The 21,863-nt window shown below is 35.7% G+C and overlaps 3 protein-coding genes across 3 annotated transcripts in view; 2 read left to right on the top strand and 1 right to left on the bottom strand.

The window, feature by feature from the left end:
* The window catches only part of LOC107685985 (synaptophysin-like protein 1), a 10,514-nt gene extending 4,623 nt beyond the window's left edge, over positions 1-5,891 (bottom strand). Inside the window, exons 1-4 of the mRNA XM_016482770.1 lie at positions 5,681-5,891; positions 5,516-5,590; positions 646-761; positions 250-445 (exon numbers count right to left, since the gene is read on the bottom strand). Of these exons, the coding sequence (XP_016338256.1) occupies positions 250-445; positions 646-761; positions 5,516-5,590; positions 5,681-5,695 (402 nt within the window). The 5' untranslated portion in view covers positions 5,696-5,891. The remainder of the gene's footprint in view (positions 1-249; positions 446-645; positions 762-5,515; positions 5,591-5,680) is intronic.
* Positions 5,892-8,031: 2,140 nt separating this feature from the next.
* Positions 8,032-12,770, top strand: psma5 (proteasome 20S subunit alpha 5). The gene is made up of 10 exons (XM_016482769.1): positions 8,032-8,126; positions 8,702-8,744; positions 9,067-9,133; positions 9,266-9,392; positions 10,111-10,178; positions 10,299-10,406; positions 10,513-10,571; positions 10,917-11,019; positions 12,240-12,326; positions 12,409-12,770. Exons 2-10 carry the CDS (start codon positions 8,716-8,718, stop codon positions 12,484-12,486), a joined length of 726 nt encoding a protein of 241 aa, XP_016338255.1. The 5' UTR covers positions 8,032-8,126; positions 8,702-8,715; the 3' UTR covers positions 12,487-12,770.
* Positions 12,771-13,565: 795 nt separating this feature from the next.
* sort1a (sortilin 1a) overlaps positions 13,566-21,863 on the top strand; it is a 21,908-nt gene continuing 13,610 nt past the window's right edge. Inside the window, exons 1-2 of the mRNA XM_016482768.1 lie at positions 13,566-13,952; positions 21,101-21,160. Of these exons, the coding sequence (XP_016338254.1) occupies positions 13,701-13,952; positions 21,101-21,160 (312 nt within the window). The 5' untranslated portion in view covers positions 13,566-13,700. The remainder of the gene's footprint in view (positions 13,953-21,100; positions 21,161-21,863) is intronic.

The raw sequence follows: 21,863 nt of genomic DNA, 5'->3' as shown, positions 1-21,863 counted from the left end.
GAAAAAAAAAAAAACACACTGGTCGGCCACTAATTGATAAACTGTAAATCAAACCATTTAAAAAATCCTCACTAACCATATTTTAATTTTTATATTAATTGTCACAAACATTCTGCATCACAAAGATAATTTTGTTCCAAAAATTTCATGACATTCATAACAAGTACATTAAAAAGTGCAATAGAAAATAACGGATTTGAATGACATTCATATAATCACAATAATATTTCCAAATGAGTGATGACTCACAATGATCGGGCCACGGTTAGACTCCCTGTAAACCTGCTGGTAGCCCAAGTACAGGATGAGGGTGAAAGTACAGTACAATAAGCCCAAGACGCCCACAGAGACGAAGAACTCAGCCGAGGAGGAGAAATCCCCCTGCAGGAAAGTCACGTTCTTGCTCTGATTGCAGTGAGGAATCATATATGGCTGACTCGGGAGCCTAATAAGTGGAAGTCACATGTTTACTAGAGCTCAATTTATTGTCTCTCCGGTTACATTACAAAACTATAACATTCACATTCTTCAAACAACATACATATGGATTACTCATTGCATGACTAACAGCAAGGACAGCATTTTAACATTTAAAAAAATGACACCATAATTAGTTATAATTTGTAAGAGATCTGTATGTTTTACCTAAAAGGATATGCAAAATGAGCAGTAATCTCGTCTTTTTTACTTTCACAATCAATGGTGAACTCAGTGAATCCAACATAACCACCAGTGGTGGCAAAGGCACAAATGGTGAACACCTAGAAACACAACAATTATGATAATTAGACATGTAGAAAATTGCATTTTCTATGAAACCATTACAGAGTTGTTGTCAAGCATCGGTCGGCGTTTGTCTGTCTGTCTGTTCTCTATATATCTCTATATATCTCTATATATATATCTCTATATATATATATATATATATATATAGTGTTCAATTTAAATGATTTTTTTGTAACCGTTTTGTTTTTTTAATTTGTATTATTTTTATTTCAGTTTTAGTTATTTTAGTGCATCAAGTTCAACTAAATTAAAAATGATTTTAGTTTTAACATCAACAATTTTAACTAAATTATTATTTTTTTCTTTTTAAATTGTATGGTTTTAGGTTTGAGTGAAAATGTTCTGTTCTTTGGAAACGAATGAAAATATCAGAAACATTAATAGTAACAAATGGATGCAGTCCCATTAGTGGCGGTTTAAACAAAAATGTAACTTCAAAAACATGAATTCAGCGTTTGCGTGTGGCAATTGCTGACGTCACATCATAGTAAGAGCGCTGTCTTCACCAGACAAGCCCTACATCTGTAAATGATCCTTCAACGCTCACTGTCTCACACTTTCCTTTTACAAACGCTCCACTTCCACACAGGAAGTGGCTTCTGCAGATTTGTGAGAATAACTACAGTAGCACAGCTCAGCATTTTTTCAGTATTCTCTGATCCAAGGTGTTTTGCTGTGAAAAAGTGACATGATACATTAGCAATTATGAAAAAGTAACGTTTAAGAGCCATACAGCGGAACAGACGGACATTGTAGATCTTAGATTTAGCAAATTGTGAAGAACTAATGGGAAAATGCTTAAAGGGATAGTTCACCCAAAAATGAAAATTCTGTTATTATTTTCGCACCCTCATATTATTGCAAACCATCTTGATTTTTGGGTGAACTATCACTTTAAGACTATCACTTTTCTCCCAGCCTGAGTCAGTGGAAATGAAGCACAAATATTCAAACCAAGTTAAAGTTCAACCTTTCTTCTACATTTCAGCTACATATTAAATAATTCCAAGGACTATTTGATCACTGAAGTGCCTCTGTGGAAGCCCCTGTTTAAGGAACAATGAAGGCTCTTCTGAGAAGCAGTTGCTGTTACACAGGAGAAACAATAGTGGAATGCAGAACTTCCCTTCAGAACAGAGACCTTTGTGAGAATTATATTTTCAAAATGCTGCTGTTTAAAATGGTGAATCTGATGAAAAAATGTCTTGAGGGGGGAAAAATGTGGTTTGTGAATTGTTAACTAAAAATACAATTATTAAAAATGATTTTCAGTAATTGAAATAAGGCTGCAACGAAATAAACAGTAAAATGTAAAAAATAGTTTTTGCAACTAAGTTAAAGTTGAAGTACTACAATTACTAACACATAAAATTATATAACTTTAAAAAAAAGCACAAAAAAACAGACAAAAGCACAGAAAATTACTCGAATATAAATTAAAATGGAAACTGAAATGATAAAAATAAAAGTTATTTAAAATATTAATAAATACTATAATAGTATAAATTTAATACTAAACACTTTTGGGGATGTGCAAAAATCTAATGGCCATGAAAATAATGCCATCATGATAATAAATATTATAATGGTCCTAAAACTAGGCTTAATTTTCTTTAACATTTTTTGGAAATTATTTAACATTTTCTTTAAAATGAATGGGAATGATGTAATTATTATAAACATAAAATTATAAATAAAATTTCATGTTACAGTTACATTTTTGGGGTGAAATATGACACATACTTGTCAGGAAAATGCTAAAGCTATCTCTGTATATATTTTTCTCATGCATGATCATTCACTTTCTAATGAAAAATGAATCAAGATCAATTTTAACAGATGATTCTTATGGGCATTGATGTGATATCTGACCAAACAATTTTAATGTAAAAAATAAAAACCCCACACGCTTTCCAACAGAGGCTAGTTTGTTTTCTCCTTTCATTAAACCAGATAAACCGATCCCGAGACACATTGGTCTGCACCTCAAAATTATTTTAAAAATAGCCCTATATTTTTTGCTGCCAAGAAAATCCCTCCACTTTCTAAAGAGAGGGTGTGCGATCTTCACCCCGGCAAGACTTTGGCTCCATTCCTGTTGAGCATACGCCGGTGCAGGTGCTTGGCGCAGAGAAGCACAGCGAGCCAACTAAGGGTGCCTGGCACCAATCAGAACCACATGGTGGGCCGATGCCACGTTCACACTGGAACGCACACCTACATGCAGCAAGTGACTATTAAAGAGCGCCTTGTGTGAATGAACCGTCCCTGCCACCACCGTCAACATGATCAGAGGTCAGTTCACCTGTTAGCAACCAAAGCTTCCTCTTCATTGTTGCATTAATACTGGGAGATCTGGGTTGTGGTGGTTAAAAGTAAAAACATCACTGCAGACTAGGGCTGCACGATAAATCGCATGCGATATTTAACGCGCATTTCTGACAAGATGCGCGTTAAATATCGCATGCGATTTATCGTGCAGCCCTACTGCAGACACATGCTGATTTTAAAGGAGTGGCTGACATTCTTGCTTTATAAGTAAATGTGTCAAAGCGCCCATTTCCTAAGATTTGATGCAATTTGGGTCATTCTTGAGAAAAAATGCTTATGAAGACATCGGCCTATAAGCCATATCTTCATTGTTGCATTAATACTGGGAGATCTGGGTTGTGGTGGTTAAAAGTAAAAACATCACTGCAGACACATGCTGATTTTAAAGGAGTGGCTGACATTCTTGCTTTATAAGTAAATAATGTGTCAAAGCGCCCATTTCCTAAGATTTGATGCAATTCAGGACATTCTTGAAAAAAAATGCTTATGAAGACATAGGCCTATAAGCCATATCCTCTTCCACATCAAAGCACTTTCATGCAACTAACGGCAGACCTGTTACACCTTAAAGAAGCACAAATTTACACTGCCGGTCAAATGTTTGGAATAATTATAATTTTTTTATGTTTTTCAAAGAAGTCTCTTATGCTCAAAAAATCTGCATTTATTTGATTAAAAAAATACAGTAAAAACTATAATACTGTGAAATATTATTAGAATTTAAAATAACTGTTTTCTATTTTAATATATTTTCAAATGTAATTTATTCCTGTGATGCAAAGCTGAATTTTTAGCATCAGCAGAGTCACATGATCTTTCAGAAATCAATTCTAACATGCTGAGTTGCTGCTCAAGACACATTTGTTATTATCATAAAAACAGTTGTGCTGCTTAATATTTTGGTGAAAAACCGAGATACACAACCATTCAAAAGTTTGAGGTAAGTATAGGTGGTGATCACCCATTATCACCAGGGAATGACCGAGCAAAAAAAATAGTATCGTGTTTGTGTCACCAAATCTGCATAGTAGTAGTGTATTTCCTACAAGATGAAAGAGGAACAAGGGTTTAGCTGGTATAACCTACAGAGATAGCAGCTTCATTTACACTTTATTATCTTGAGCCGTGGGTTTGCACTGTCTGGGATTATTTCCAATGAGCTTGTGATGAAATGTGCTCCACTTATAAACAGCACCTTTGCAGTCTGGATTAAGTTGCAGAAATTCCATTACCTGCATACAAAGGATCCAAAACAACACACTATTGTGTTAAATTGCACCTTGTCTTTTGTCTAACGTCTCGCATGTTCGCAAATTATAATGGCTTGCAAAGACAAGGTAAAATTGTGTGCAAAGTGCAAATATTTAAAAAGGCATTGGCAAAAGCGAAAGAGACTAGACCCGCCAGATGAGATAAATATAGCTAAGAAACTAAGGCCTAGACACCATTTAAAGAATCAATGCAAATACATGGCCTGCTCAATGGGACACCAATCCAGCTGGGATTCTTTTCTGTACATACAACATCACTTAAAATGAGCTTGGCCCGTTTTCAGTGCCGTCGGATATTTACTCCAGCGAGTATGCAGGTATAGTTTCACGTATCACCACTGAAATGTGTGGCAGTTAGCTTTTACTTCCGGATGTCTAAACCAAATCAGACCAACTGGATCGAATTTCAGTCTAAGACTAAATAGAGGACAAACAAAAATATATTTAGCTGGCAAACCGAAGTAGCTGAGATTCCCTTCCGAAAAAAGCTTTACTCTGTTATAAATCTATTCTTGATTAATCAAAATTTCATTTTAGATCAGACTGACATAAGCTAATTTCACATCTAGCCTGATTTCTTAGTAGGTTAATGAACTCCAGGCCTAGTTACCCACATCAGTCTGGGAGACCCTGCAGATAGCGGTGTTTTATAGCCTAGATTTTCCATTGTTTGCAGTGGTATATTTAGTAAGTATTAGACTGAAGTCCACCATAGGAGCCTCGTAATGCGCATGTGGCAATGTAAACATCATTTAATTCTCAAGGGACTGTGCGCAAGGCAGGACTTGTATAAATTTGCATGCATTTGTGCGCTTGAGAAGATTTCTACAGCACATATCCTATCAAATGACACATCTAAAGGTGTCTATATGTTTTGATGATGACCTTAATAGTGGATGATATAGCAGTTTTGATCCATTACTTTGACATGGGTGTTGCCCATTGTTGACAAAACAGCACCATATGTGACTGCAACGTACTTGTGTTGTCGTGTAAGGTACATGGATATGATCACATAATACTGTGTTTAAAGACATGTGCAACCATCTATCAATTGTCATAATGAACGTGCCAGCAAAGAGACACAATGTGACATTTGGATCTGTTGAGTGATCGCAGAAACTCACCCATTCCAGGATTCGGATAAATCCCAGTGGCTCTTTCACTGGTCCCAAATCCAGACTAAACCCCGACATGATTTTCTGTAAATGGAGAAGATAAAGATTAAATCCTCAACTTGATTTTCCTGAGCGGAAAGGACGAAGATCACCAAACTGTTGCTAGTTCATTACCTGCACGATTTCCATGTTTTTGGGGTGTGTTTTTTATATTGTCGCTAAAAGAAAAGACTTCGATTCCAGGTGAGATCGCGAGGTTGTTATTAACAGAAGAAGAAGACACAAGAGAATGACAGTCAAGGTTTTCGATAGCGTGAAAACAGAGTACTTATGTCGACCAACTTGTCAAACTTTCTACAGTGAGACACGTGATTTCAACTTTCTCTTAAAGTGACATACACGGGTAAATGCAATGCAGTGTTGCCAGATCCCTCAGAAACATGCACAGAATAGGCCCAAAATAAGCTAAAGTTGAATGCTTCTAGTTGATAATTGCTTTGTTTCATTTATCTGACTTTCATACATTTTTTAATACATATTAAAAATATTAAAGACGCGAATTTATGAAACAACGTTTTATTAAGCAAGTGTTATAAGTACACTTACAGTGTATATAAAATAAACGTTTTTAAAATTTATCATGTTCCCTAATTGTTATTAATAGGGTTAGACAGAAATATATAATTACCCATTTATCCTAAAAAAAAATTATAATAATAAATAAATAAATCCTCATTTACAAAAGCTAAATTGCATATTTCGCTGGAATTCAAAATGTATTTTCAATTATAATATATAATAAAAAGAAAGAAAATAAATATCTCTGTTGCACACACATGCATACAAAAAGTTGAATTATGTGTACTTTTGATTATATGTAGGTTTTATTTGCACAAATGTAGATTTCTTAAGGCTGTTCTTAATTTTGTGGCAAATGGTTTGAAAAATGTATTACAATCTTTAGAGCAGCGGGGGGGAAAATGTCTTAAAACTCTCTAAATTATTTGAAAAATATTGATTAACCCCCTTAATTTCATTTATGTTATAATTTGCTATTTAATTTGCTGAAATGTATTTGGGTATTTATTATTGGTCAGTTTGAAAAAAAAAAATGCAAATTCTGTGTTCATGTTTAACAATGATAATGCCTGTTTGTTATTTGAAGATGTTTAATAAAGGTTAAAAGACATGCATGCATGAATGCACTGAAGTAAGCAGGGGATAGAAAGGCAGAAATATGGGAATAAAGGGAAAACTGTGGCGATTAATAATTAAGTTATTTAGAATGCAGCTCCAACAGATAGCAGCTGATTTGGTCGACATATAGCACAACAATCATAGCCTGTGTGTTGAAGACTTATGATTAATTCAATAGGGTAGGAACCAGAGTTGCCAAGTCCGCATATTATACGCGACTTTTGGCTTCTTTTTTGTAAAGTTGCGTGAAAAAAATACCGGGTCGCAGGTTGCCTTTTTTTTGGTCTTATTTAAAAAAATATGGTTGCTTGTTAGGGAAATCTGACAAGCAACTTCGTTTCTTTATGTTCAGTGTATTGATTGACACTCTGTCTGCTCACAGTTAATAGCCAACCAGTGCTGCAGAGTAATTTGCCAAATGTCCCGCCCCCTCCTCCCCCTCATTGGAGAAAAATCACGTTCAAAAAGAAGGCACGTGACGCTGTAGTCCAAGCGATGATATTACCGCCGGTACGATGATCGTACACTCTCAGAAATTAAAGTACATAATTGTACCTTTAGGGGTACAATGGCTTGTCACTGGGGCTGTACCCCCAAGGGTACAGCTTTTGTACCCTTGGCATAGGGTACAAATTTGTACCCTTGTGTTTTGTACCTTAAGAGACCAGTTTTGTACCCGTGGTGTCAATTTTGTACCTTTATTTAACAGTTCAAAAATGGACCCTTCAAAAAGGGTACAAAATTGGCTTTGACAGGGTACAATCGTTGACTATAATGAGATTTTATGTATATATATTTATATATTTTTTTTACAGACACGCCAAATTAAAATCTGAATTTATTAAATCCTTTTCATTTTCACATTTTACAACATTTCATTTTAAACACAATGTCTAACTGTGACATATAAACGATCATCAACAGAGTGTCATTTGCCTGGTTGTCCATTTCATCTCCTGGTTTCATTAATGCAGAGCACTAATTCCGAGTATGGGTCACCATACTTGGCCACATGTCACGTCACTTTCACTAATACTAAGAGTATATACATTTGGTTCGAATTTTAGTAGGCTATAAATAGGTGGCTATGTACAGCTCCCCTTTGAAGCTCTTGTGTTTATCTGTTTTTGCTTTTCAGATAAAAGGGTGGTTTCAGTTTAATATGCAGTCATGAGATTTCTTAAGAATTGTGGAATAATGAACAGAATTTAAGATTTAGGTGAGTACATTCTCTTCACACTCCATCACAGTAGGTGGCGGTATGCACCTATGAAGTTGGTTCGCAACCCGCCATAAAACCAAAAGAAGAAGAAGAAGAACAGTGGTAGGAACCTAAGTTGAACCGAAATGCTTTTGTCGGGCGATTATGTGTGAACACTTCCTGTAGTGTAGAAACTAGCAAACTCACCCTCCACTGCAGAAGGTAAGTAATTCATGATAAATACTTATGTTGTGCCCTACTGCAGTAAACCACAGCTCAGCAGACCAAAGCATTTGAAACAACAGAGTATATTGCGTAAAGTTATTTTAACTGCCCGTGTGTTGTTTTATTTAGTAGTAAAGCTGTTAGCTAACGTTAGATGCTCATGTGTATGTGCTGCTCTCGCATGGTTTTTACCAAAATAAAGAACAAATTGTATAAAAACGTTATGGGGAAACTGCTTATTGAGGCCTTTGAGAGTTTATAAAAGTGCATATATAACATTAAATACGTTGGATGTGTTACTAAATAGCTCATTTAAGAATGAGTTGAGTTGAAGTGAAACATGCCTTGTCATTGAGTGAAGGATGGTTCGACCAATCAAATAGACAAATCACTCTTAGCCCCGCCTTTTATCTCAAAATCGTCCAATCAGTCTAAGGGATGGCGGTGTCTGATTGGTTGTGGAATCAAGTGCCAAGATCGCGCAGCTTACATAGCAAGCTGCCGTTTTTTTGTGCTAACTCACTACATTTAAAGTTAGATAATCTAAGTCTGTTCTTTTTTTATTTTTATAGATTTGCATTTCAAAATGTTCCTGACAAGATCAGAATATGACCGGTAAGATGAAGAATGACCTTTATCTATGCTGTACGCTTTCTGTGCTTTGAATGTCTTTCAGTCATTTGTGTTTCATGCTTGTGTTGTCAGTGCAGTGGCTGCTCATATTATCTATACATTTTTAGGATATTTACACATCTCTTTGTAAAAGTAAGATTAAAGCATTTAATGTCACTCTCTTGTCTTAAAACGTTCACTTTCAGTTTTGTTTTGCAGATGTAATAACTGCATTAACTCTACAATTACAGTGTATACAAGTATATTAATAATACAGATTTGAATACACTTACTGTATCATATTAACATCTTTTTTCATCCTCAGAGGAGTGAACACTTTCTCACCAGAGGGAAGACTTTTTCAAGTAGAATATGCCATTGAAGCCATCAAGGTAGACCTTTTCTGTAATAACATGTTACGTTTAAAATTAACTACCAGAATGTTTATAATAGCTGGTTGTCTGAGTTTGTAAGAAGTGAATGTTGGGGCTAATTTTCATTGCTTTGTGCCTCTTTCTTTCCAGTTGGGGTCCACAGCCATTGGCATTCAGACATCGGAGGGAGTGTGTCTCGCTGTGGAGAAGAGAATAACCTCTCCTCTGATGGAGCCCAGCAGCATTGAAAAGATTGTAGAGATTGACACTCATATTGGTAAGACAAATGCTTACAATAGCATATTCTCCATGTGGAGAAGTGTGATAAAGCTAGTCATTTTTTTAAAGTCTAAATGGAGCTAGTACATTTTTAAAGCGTAAATAAAATAATACTTTTTTAAAGTGTAAATAAGTGCCCTATGTTGCAAAAATTTGGGGTTAATTATTTTACCACTGTTTCTGAGGTGTTGAAAGTTAGAATTGAAGTTTGTCCCGCTATAGCAATCTTTGGGATACCAAAGATTTGGTCTCAGTTTAATTCTAAACAATCGGATATTTTATCTTTTACCTCCTTAATAGCTAGGCACCGTATTTTGCTCCATTGGAAATCTAATAACCCTCCCAATGGCTAGTGGATACAATGTTTTTTCTGAAATTGGAAAAAATTAGATGTTCTGGGAAAATAAATTTTTTTAGGAAATTGAATTATTTTATAGTTTACTTCAAGTCTTTTACCTCCTGTGTAATATGATTATGTTTATATAATTTATGTATACATTTTATTTGATTACTTATGTTTTATTTCTTTAGTATTTATTTTTTTCTTTTCACTAGTGGTTGGGTAATATCTTAATATCTTATATGTAAAAAAAAAAGTGATAATATTGTGTAATAATTTGTTTTCTTGTCGTAATGTTTGTTCTAACAAAAAGTTTCAACATAAAGTGTAAACGAGTGTAATAAGGCTGAATGGTCCTGTTCATTTTTCAATACAGGCTGTGCCATGAGTGGCTTAATAGCTGATGCAAAAACTCTTATCGACAAAGCAAGAGTGGAAACACAGGTCAGTGAATGTTCCTTAAATTTGTATTGCCAATGCTATGATTAGTCAGTGGTCTCCTTGATAAAGAAAGTGTTCTTGTACCAAATGCCATATATTTTAAGTTTTCTTGTGTTTCTGCAGAACCATTGGTTTACCTACAATGAGACGATGACGGTGGAGAGCGTAACTCAGGCTGTGTCTAACCTCGCTCTGCAGTTTGGAGAGGAGGACGCTGACCCTGGCGCTATGGTATGAGTGTCTGGCTTGTATTTTATTGCAGTGGTTTTCAGTTCACTCCAGGGAAATGATGTCTGGTTGTAGTTTGATTACAAATGTCCACATTTTTCATCTTTAGAGCCGTCCTTTTGGTGTCGCTCTGCTTTTCGGAGGTGTGGATGAGAAAGGACCTCAGCTGTAAGTGCACATTTAATTAAATATATGCGCAGCACTTCTTTTATAATAATAATAACAAATATTACTATTATTATTATTGTTATATTGATATATAATCACAAGTTTTTAGGTCAAATTGTGCAGCTCTTATTTTTGAATTGCATTTTGAATAGCAATCAAAAAATTTTATTAGTAAAATCACTATTTTATTAGTTTGATTCCCCCCCCCCCCAATTCATGTAGATCTACAAGAAATCAATATCAAAAACATAATCATTATTAAAATTAGTTTTTTATTTATTAGGTACCCGTACAGACTTGTTTGGTTTCTAAAGTATGTAAATCACACCAAACTTCTTTCAACAGATACCACATGGATCCTTCAGGCACTTTTGTCCAGTGTGATGCCAGGGCTATCGGCTCAGCATCTGAAGGAGCTCAGAGCTCTTTGCAGGAGGTTTACCACAAGGTACATTTACCCACTCTTTCTGCTTCATCTCCATTTCCTTTTTAAGGTTTTATGGTAAAGATAATGGTGTTTAAATGCGCACATCAGCATCCCTTGAGCCAACACAAACTTCTAGTCATCCATACCTAGTTACCCATACAACATGAAAATATATTCACCCTCAGGACATCCAGATGTAGATAAGTTTGTTTCTTCATTGGAACGAATTTGGAGACATTTAGCATTACATCACTTGCTCACCGATGGATCCTTTGCCGTGAATGGGTGCCGGCAAAATGAGAGAACAAACAGCTGATAAAAACATCACAATAATCCACACCACTCCAGTCCATCAGTTAATGTATTGTGAAGTGAAACGCTGCATGTTTGTAAGAAACAAATCCCATCGAGGTGTTTTTAACTGCAAACCATTGCTTCCAGTTAAAATGCGAGTGCTCTATCCATAATACTGCTTTCTCCAGTAAAAAAAAAGTTTGAATCAAGAGAGAGATTTTGACTCCTACTTTGACCAGAAGCGACAGTTTACAGACATGCAGTTTTTTGTCTCGCAAGATGTTAATTGATGGACTGGAGTGGGCTGTCAGCTGTTTGGACTCGCATTCTGACGGCACCCATTCACTGTAAAGGATCCATTGGTGAGCAAATAATGTAATGCTAAATGTCTCCAATCTGTTCCAATTAAGAAACACAATTATCTAAAGTTTGCATGGGCGGAGGGTAAAATTTTCAGCTAATTTTCATTTTTGGATGAACTATTCCTTGAAGAGCATTCTTCATAATATATGATTATAATACAAAAATACTAATGCATTTTTTTTTATAATGTTCATGTGTATATAGCAAAAGTCTAAGCAATAACTGAGCCATCTGATCCTTAAGGCCACAGTCAGGTTATTTCAAGAGAGTATTCTCACAAAGGAAAAGTGTTTCTGCTGAGAGAATACTACAGCAGCAAACTGAGCCACGTGCTTAGGAAATAAGAGTCCCTTTTAAAATCTACCCCACCCATCTTCCAATTCCAGTATGTCATGCCTCTACTAGTGTAACTTTAGTCACCAGACTCACCCATGTGATCCTGCAATCTAATAAGCAGCAGCCAGTGTCCAAAAGACTTCCCCATAAATCTAATTGTTTCCAAAAAAAAATTCCAGTCTCAAGTTAAGCAAGTGTCTCTTTCTTTCCCCACCAAATGTTCATAAAATATATTTTATCTTTTTCAGTCCATGACGTTAAAGGATGCCATCAAGTCTTCTCTCACTATCCTGAAACAAGTGATGGAGGAGAAACTCAATGCCACTAACATTGAGGTAATACACAAAGGTCATGTGAAATATAATTCATTTGAAAAGTATATGAAGGTTCTGACAATTTCCTTCTCTCTGCCTGCAGCTTGCCACAGTAGAGCCCGACAAGACCTTTCACATGTACTCAAAAGAAGAGCTTGAGGATGTCATCAAGGATATCTAGAGCTGAATGGAGCTCTGCAAAGCCTGACTGATGTTTAATATGAAAAATCCAGTGTAATTTTCTGTGAATCACCACACAGCAATTGCATATATAATACTCTGGCTGCATCCTACGGTTCGTCTGTTCAGACAGGAATTGTCTTTATACTTTTTTTTTCCTCTGTCAATCCCAAAATTTCTATAGTTCTGTACAAGCACAGAACAGCAGATCTTGTAGTTGAAAATACATGGGGGGGGGGTCCTTTTTGTTACAAATCAATGCGTTAATAAACTGTTGTTGAAAAATTGATGTTTGATTTTTTTGTTATGAATCACTGCGTTAATAAACTGTTGTTGAGAAAAATTGTTTTTTTCTTCTTCTTTTTTTTGTTTTTTTTACAAGTAGTTCATAGGCTAATAAAAATGATCCTAATAATTTAATCTAAATTTCAGTATTTTTTCATTATATTATCATAATCATAATCAGTTTTGCAAGAAAAGTTAGCAGGAATTACAGAATTTATGTCCTTTTTTTGCTTTAATAATATGCATTTAAAGTGGTGTGAACTTGATTGTGTGGGAGGGAAAATTATAATTATGTAAAAAAAAAAAAATTGTAAGTATACCTTTATCTAATGATTTTTTTGTACAAATTAGTGAACATGGTCAGCGTCACAAATGTTTATTTTATTAGTGGCTTGGAAATCTGTCTTATTAATTCTACATCAAGTTTCATTGTTTAAAATGTGTAGAAGCAACAACAAAATGTATTTAATATACAATAATGTTTTATACATGAAATGTATTTAATATAAGCAGCAATATTATGTGCAATATCATTAAATGAAATGTGATACCAATTAATATAAAATGTTTTGGTGGGATGGCTATGATGTAATAATTCTATAAACTTTAAAAAAAAAAAGCCTTTGCCATTGGAATGCTGACGCGCATCGTCACTCTCAGTTAATTAATATTTATAAGCGAACCCACCGCCATTGAAAGAGTTACCAGGCAACGTCAGCGTGACAAAATTAATATTCATAAAATGGGCGTGTCGAACGGACGGTCCGCCTATCTTAATCTTGAACAATCCCCGAGTTGAGCAGTGCGAACGGCGGCTGCTCTACAGACATGCGTCAGAGTGTAAACACTGCACGTTCTGTTCTGGTACCAATAAACCTGCTATTTATGGATATTTAGACAGAAGATTTTTGTGCACATTAAACGAAAACCATGAGCACCGTATTCTGCTGTGTTTTGGTTGTCTTATGCTCAGTGGCTCTTTGCCTGGACTTTGAAGAGAGACCCAGCATCTCCAGGAGTGAGCAAACCATGTTTCTAAAGAGTCACAAAACACGAAATCTGCTCAGTTTGAAAGATTCACAGCAGCCGGACCATGTCAAGATGAAAAGAAGTGAAGAATCACAAGATCAATGTCAATCACTGCACGGCTATGATTCTACGTTAAAAAACAACACTCATACGGTAGGTCAGAATATCTCTTTCTCATTATACTCGCATAATATAATATAATGGTAAGCGTTATAATTCTGTGAAAATTATTATTTCAAATTTATATTATGGTTTTGTGAAATATATTTTTATTTTTGGCTAGTTAACTTATTTAAGTGTATTAAGCTTAAGTCTATTTATTTAGTATCCTTTTTTTTTTTTTTTTACTTTTCATTGAGGATGATTTTTTCACTACTTTGAAAGCTCTTCCTAAATTTCTAGGAACCATAAATCACAAAAGTGAGATCATACTACTGGCCTCTGGTCTGAGATGACCTAATAATGTACCTACATCACCTTCCTCAGCAAGCAAATGTTATTTTCCAAGTATTGTTTTCAAAACAAGCACTCAAAAAAAAAAGACATTTGTGAAGTTTTCCAGATGGTGATATCATAAAAACAATATCAGCATGCATCACCTTATCATTCAATGTTCCAGAGTTTTTGTGTTTGATGTTCCTTTAAGACATTCCACAGATTTCATCTTTATGCCAAGAGAACAAATGCATCTATCCTCTTGATGTGCCTGTAATGTCTCTGCGATCTGTTTCTCTTGTGTTTATGTACAGACGCCACATTGTCAGGTGATTTTGCTTAACCAGATCCAGTCAGAGCTCATTCATTACAGCGGCCAATGACTGATTACTAACCCTTAAGTCAGTGAACATGCTGCATCTCTATATATGTCCCTTATATAACCCTCTCTCTCGAGCACATCAATTACATTTTACCAGCAGTTGGCGTGACCACTCACTGGGCAGGCATTATCGGTAAACGATAGGCTAAGCTACATGTATGCCAATCTATATCTTTCATATCAGTCCTGTTCTATGAAAAGCATCCTCTATTTATCCAGATTCAGAGTATATTGACTCTGTTTTCAGGGAAAGCAATCGGTCATGAGTTTAGTCTAAGTGCTGATAGAGAAGGACTGTTGTTGTTGTTAAGAAAGCACACAGAGCCAGTGCTTTTATGGCCAGTGTTTTTGGCTCTCGTCCTTTCACATTCCGTCCAGCATAAATGACTGTTGAAGTGAAATATTTCCTCCAAGAAAGGAATGTTTCTGAAACGGGAAAAGGCTTGGGGCATGACAACAGTGCAGTGGGAAAAGAATTTGAAGGCAACGTCTGAAAAACATCTCCTTGCTGAGGGCTTTTAACACCTGTTTGGATAGTCTTCTTGAACATTAACTTGCATGTAGTTTATTCCGTACAGTTCCTGCCAACTGTACATGTAAAGTTCCTGTGGTTAGAGCCTACTTTGATGTAAAACCTTTATTTTAACCCTTAAAATATTTATTTAAGGCTACTCTTGAAGTGGAGATTTCATGTACGCTGAAACCTCTCAACAGTGCTATTTGAACAAAATAACATTTGTAAAACTATGCTTGCAACTTTTGAAGCCCATCCTTTTTTAGTACTACATTTTTTTACCGAAACCGAAATTAAAGTTTTCCTTTAGCCAGAAATTTCTAGCATAATTTTTGGTCACTGTGAAATGCGTCCACACTGCTGAGATGTTTACCTGTTCTAGTTTATCTGGACAAAACAGATGCTGAAATATTCAAAACATGTCATTGGGGAAGCGCTAATTTAAATGTTACTGTTTCTGACAGTTATTTCAGCCTTCCTAAACTATTTCGGCCGAATATATTCGTTGCTGGAAATTTTAGTATATCACTTCTTCACTAAGAAATGTTCACCCAAACATAAAAAATTGCAGAAAATGTACTCCACTCAGGCCATTCAAGATCATCACTTGCTCACCAATGGATCCTTTGCAGTGAATGGGTGCCGTCAGAATGAGAGTCCAAACAGCTGATAAAAACATCACAATAATCCACAAGTAATCCACACCACTCCAGTACATCAGTTAATGCCTTGTGAAGCAAAAATTTGCTTGTCTGTAGTAAACAATCATTAAGATGTTTTTAACTTCAAACCGTTGCTTCCGGATAAAACGGGAGTCCTCTATATATAATATTACTTTCTATGGTGAAAAAGTTGTCTTGTTTAAATCATGAGAGAAGTATGCACAGATCAGAAGACCCATTGGTGAGCAAGGGATATAATGCTAAATTTCTCCAAATCTGTTCCAAGAATGTTGGTAAACAAACAGTTGATGGTAGCCATTGACTTCCATAGTATTTTTTTTCATCTTCTGCATGATGGAATTTATGATCTGCCGGAGCAATTAGAAACTTTACAAGCTCACAGTAAAATCTTTTTAACAAGTGCCTGTAGATTCTTCAAATAAAGTCTGTGTGAACATAGCGGTTAGCATATTCGAACAGCTTTGTGGATGAAGTGTTTGAATGATTTGAGATGCTCTTTTTGGAGGCTGGAAGACTTTTTGAGACTCCGCTCTGGATGTTTAACATCTGAGTTGTGCCAGTGGGGAGTTATTTATGTGAGTCCAACGGAAACACAAACACGGCTCCATCTAATGAACTGCTGACCTCTTACCCATTTCGCCATGGCTTTCCAGTTAAGAAAACATGGTTTAAGTTCTTGATTCTAGGATATTTTTGTGCATGTTTTTGATTCATGTGTTAGCATTTGCCCACCTGTCTAAATAGCACTTATTTCAAGACCAACTTGAGTCGCGTCTCTTATTAAACTTAAATTATTTTTTTTTTTTACTGTCTAGAGATGAAGTCATGTTTGTTATTGGTCCTCAGACTGTGAAGCCATTTGGATCAAGTCTAAAGCTTCCTTTGGCTGGACCTGGGGTTCAAAGACTGTTTACCAGTTCAACACAAGGGAAAGATGTCCAGGTTTTTCCCCTTCCCGGTCCTGTGGAGAATGTACAGAGAAAACATTTTCTGTCCTCTCTGAAATGCTCAGTGTTGGTGAGATGCCAGGAAAGCAGCCCAAATTATGTTCTTCATGGTTTTAGCGTGTCCACTGGAGAGGACTTGTGGAGCTAAGACCATAGATGGAAAGAAGTAGGAGTATTTAATTTTCTGTATATTTCTGCCATTGTGCAGTATATTTCAGATATTTCTCTTGGAAAAGCCTGTTTGCCATGTGATTGTTCTGGAGGATTTCGAGGGCGCCATGGCCCCACACGCAGGTGGCTTGTCTGAGCCTTAGTGGAGCACCTTAGTAATCCACACTGACCTGTGACCAGTTTGCAAACCCTTTAATGGTGGTAGGGATTCACAGAGTCTGAGTCTGATCACTGATGCTCCAGAGGCAAGTATCTTCTGTTGCTTCCGAAGGGCAGTACTAAATGGAAAAAAAAATGATATTTCAACAAAATAAGAAAAATTTGGACATCTTCATCTGGTTCAAAAGTTTTCACCCCCGGCTCTTAATGCATCGTGTTGCCTTTTGGAGAATCAGTGAATGTTTTTTTAATAGTTGTGTTTGAGTCCCTCAATTGTCCTCAGTGTGAGTTTAACTGTTCAGAACAAACAAGGGACTCATGAACAACCATCACAAAACAAAAAATGGTCGTGGATCATCCAGGTAACCACACACAGAATTAAGAACCAAGGGTTCCCAAACTTTTGAATGGGGTTATTTTAATATTTATATATATATATATATATATATATATATATATATATATATACTGTATATATTTATTTATTTATTCATTTAAATTTCTGCAGATCCCGGAACCCCAGTATGAAAACTATACTGACCAGCAATCTTTAAAGCATTACATCAACGTGTGGACTCATAGGTGAATCATAAGTGTATTGGACTGCATTCAGGACAGTGTCATGAGTTTGTTTAGGGGCTTTCTTTGTGTCATGTGTTCTTCTTTGGTCTTCTTCAAAGTGAAGGAGCGTTGTATGCTCACAGTGTTTTCTCATCACCCTTTAATCCTCCATTTGCGAAGACTTGTTGGCGTGGTGCAAGCCATTCTTGGCAAGCCTGTTTTATTGGCCAGGACAGGAATGTCAGCATGTTTCTTTGCTTCTGGTTTAAATATGGCAAGGAATGGAGAGGCAGCCACTGTAACCATTATTCAAAGACACATTATTAAGAAGGAACACTGGCCCTGGAGTTTGTGCAGGTGTTTTAGATGACTTGTTCTTGCTGTTCTGGAACACACGTAGCATTCAGGGGCTGTTTTGAGGTGGGCTGCATCAGAAGGACATTGGCTGGGTTGGTAACATGGAAACTTTTGTTCACACTTTGGATTGTAAGAGTGCAAATTTCCATTGGGCCTGGAGGCTTGTGAGTTTCAAAAATGCTGTGGTTCTTTTGCTTCCCTGGACCAAGTACGGCTGCTTTTTATGAAAAAAAAAGTACAAAAAATTGTAAGTCGATGTCATCACTGAGCAGAAGTGAGAAATGGAGTATTCTGTGACATGGTCATTGATCCCCAGGGGCTTGGGTGGAATTGCAGAAATGCAGAGAGGATGTGATCCGTAGAAAGGAGTATGGTGGAGGCCTCAAATGGATCTGAATGTGTAGATTGGGTGTTGGCCCCCATATCAGAATTTTTTTCTTTACTTATTTCAGTTTGTGTGCATGGTTTTTGTTCCAAAACGCAGTGAGCTTACTACATAGGCAGCATTGTAAGACATTATTAATGACTGCACTCAGTTGTGGCTCTTGATTTTCGATGTTTCATAGAATCTTATCTTATCTTATCTTATCTTATCTTATCATCTTATCGCATCGCACCTGTTTGATGTTTTGTAACAGATGTTTTGTTTTTGTTATTTTTTATTTTATGATTATTATTAATTTTTTTTTTTACTTTTTCATCCGATTGGACCTGTCATGTTTGATGTAAGATTTTTTTTTGTTTTATTTGATTTGATTTTTTTATTATTATTATTATTATTATTTAATTTTATTTTTAATCTAATTTTAACTGTCCTATTTTATCTTTTGCAACATATTTTATTTTATTTTTTAATCCAGTTTTACCAGTCTTGTTTGATATTTTATAACTTTTTTTTATAAGATTTTTATTTTATATTTTTATTTTATTTTATTTTTACTTGTACAATACTTTGCTATACCGTTTTCTAAACAAATTGTCTTTATTGTAATTATTCTTTTTTTTTTTATTAATGCCTAATTGTCATTATTCTAACATTCATATTCAACCCATTGTATCAAAAAAAACTTTTTTTTTATTACTTTTTAAATACTTAATGTTTAGCATATTTTACACACAGCCCTGTTGCCACATTATTTTCCTCCATTAAATAAAAAACACCCAGGAATGTATGTCTCTGTGCCAAAACATAGTGATCTGCCTATAGGCACCATTTTAAGACATGATAGGAACACTTCTAGTCTGTTCTAAATTGGCAACAACATTACTTTTAACCAAAATCTTTTATTTATTTATTCTTTGCAAAAAATAAATAAATAATAATAATAATCCCAGTATGCTTTGCAACAGCAAAGTCTGGTGTATTTTACCCACATGTACATGCTTTGTGTCATGTTATTAGTTTAGCAACATACTCTAATAAAATTGATTTAATCGTCCTCTGTGCATTTCTCATAACGAAGCAGGAATTGTTGTCTATGTAGAGCGTCCACTTACAAAATTCTGTATCAGCGGCAAATGCCTGTGTAGTAATAGCCAAGCAGTAGGGCTGCACAATTAATCGAATTTCTAATCGCGATTACAATTATGGATGCCACAATTACATAATCGTTCAAAGCGGCAATTAATCGTTCAAAGTGATTTTTTTTCATAATCGTGCAGCCCTACCAAGCAGCTCACTAGCTTTTGGAACAGAGCCGGTGTATGTGTGTTTGGACTCTCTTTTCCCTCCTTTTCTCTCCCACAATCCCTTAGACATCAGTTACTCTCTTGTGCTCAGTGTGTGAGGCAGATGAAAATGTTGGGCACTCGCTCTGTTCCTCACACACACATACACACACCATCTGGGTCTCGCATTCCAGCGAATGAAACTGAAAGGGAGGTTGCACACTCAACTGACAGCGGGCCTGTCCTCTTAAATGTGCCCTAACAAACACACATTCCCTAGCAGTGTGGGGCGGCTGACAGCGGCACAGCCATCTGTCGGATCAGCAGTGGTTTCTGTGTGCATGTCGTTACATGATTCCGCTTCCCTGTGGAAAGATAAATCCCAGCACTTGTGTTTTTCTTCCTAGAATCACCAGGTTTTTTTCTGATTAAGCACTGTAAATGTGTTTGCATAGTTGCCTTTTATTACACACTACATCTGAATGGCATTTTATGTAGTGGTTTTTATGTAGCTGATTATTGATCAGTTTAACTTTATAAAGGGTCCTTTAATGTCTCCGTTATTCATATTGAGTAATGAGATTAAATGGAGAAGTGTCCTGCTTTTCTGATTTTTCTCCTGATGAAAAGACACTACGACTCGCATGTATCTCGTTTAGTATTTTAAAAGAAATCTCAAGAATATCTCAACAGATTCAACTCAGTTATTAGACTAAATTCTTCCAAGATCAAATTTTCTGAGCAAAGAGTCTACATCAATTTTATATTTTTTATTGTATGTCAACAATTGTCTAAATTATGTCTGATTTTGTCTCCAAAGGATTGGAAAGCTGTCAAATCAAAACATTTATACATTTGCATTGAAAATGTGCATATAAATTGCTGTTTGTTGTCTGTAGTACAGAAACAAGAATTCAAGTATGCTTTTTTTCTCAAATTAGCTTTTTTAGTTAAGTATCTGTGTGACTACTTTCTGTTCTGTACTGGATGTTTCTTATTTTTAGCTATGTAAAGCTGTGGTTTGGAGCCCTGTTTTTATTCATTATTATTATTTTTTCTTGTTTTATATTTTTAGTCTGAATCAAGCCTGCAATCCCATCCCTGTGGACTACAGTAAAACAGCCTGTGGTGTTTAGTTTCACCACAGAAGCGTTCTGAAAACAAACCTGCATTAGGGCTGAGAGAACAATATTATGATAAAGGAGATTTTAGAGCCCAAATGTGGTGGTGCTAATGAAAATGAGCTGTTTTGTTTTAGTTTGAATTTATTTTGATTTATGCAGGTTATTTTTGGAGAGAAAATTTAATAAATTCACGTTGGCGGTGCAGGGATTATTAAGATGATCCGTCTCTAGAATTTTAACTACAATGTTTATTTGCAATCATGCGATCTTTATTATGTCTCTACATCTCTTTTTTTTTAGTATAACTTCAATGACCTGAGTGGCTCGGTGTCTCTGGCCTGGGTTGGAGACGGCACAGGGGTGAGTACTAATTATCTAACATAAGAATACAGTACCATAGCATAAAAAAATATCTAATTTTAAATGCATCAAGTTTTGGTAAAATTAAGATTTTGGACTGTCTACATCAACTGTATCCAGCAATTCAAGGTGAATTGTGTAATTTATTAAATTGATGTTGAATACATTGGAGCTAGAAATTATTATTATTAACTCCTTTTACTTAGTCCCACATTTTCTCCTTAAAGGGATAGTTCACCCAAAAATGAAAATTAGCCCATGAATTACTCACCCTCAAGCCATCCTAGGCGTATATGACTTCCTTCTTTCAGATGAATCCAATCGGAGTTATATAAAAAATTGACTTTGATCTTCCAAGCTGTTTAATGTCAGTCAGCGGGTGTTGCAGCGCATCAGTCCAAAAGAAGTGAAATAAAGCGCATCCATCCATAAAAAAAGTACCTCACATGGCTCCGGCAGGTGAACAAAGGCCTCCTGTAGCGAATCGATGCATTTTTGTAAGAAAAATATCCATATTCAGAACGTAATAATCACTTTAATGTAGCTTGCGCCAACAGTTGTACACGGAAGCAGCTCCGGGAGGATGACGTATGAGGTCGGCGTTGCACACGCTCCGGTGAGTCTTGTGAAAACCAACGTTTGTTTACAGGAGCAAAGGAAGCAAAGTTTCCTTACTTTAGCAAAGGAAAACCAGTCTCCTCTT

Source organism: Sinocyclocheilus anshuiensis, unplaced genomic scaffold, assembly GCF_001515605.1.
Source record: "Sinocyclocheilus anshuiensis isolate Anshui unplaced genomic scaffold, SAMN03320099.WGS_v1.1 scaffold465, whole genome shotgun sequence".
Taxonomy (NCBI): Eukaryota; Metazoa; Chordata; class Actinopteri; order Cypriniformes; family Cyprinidae; genus Sinocyclocheilus; species Sinocyclocheilus anshuiensis.
This window is presented reverse-complemented; position numbering and strand designations above follow the sequence as displayed.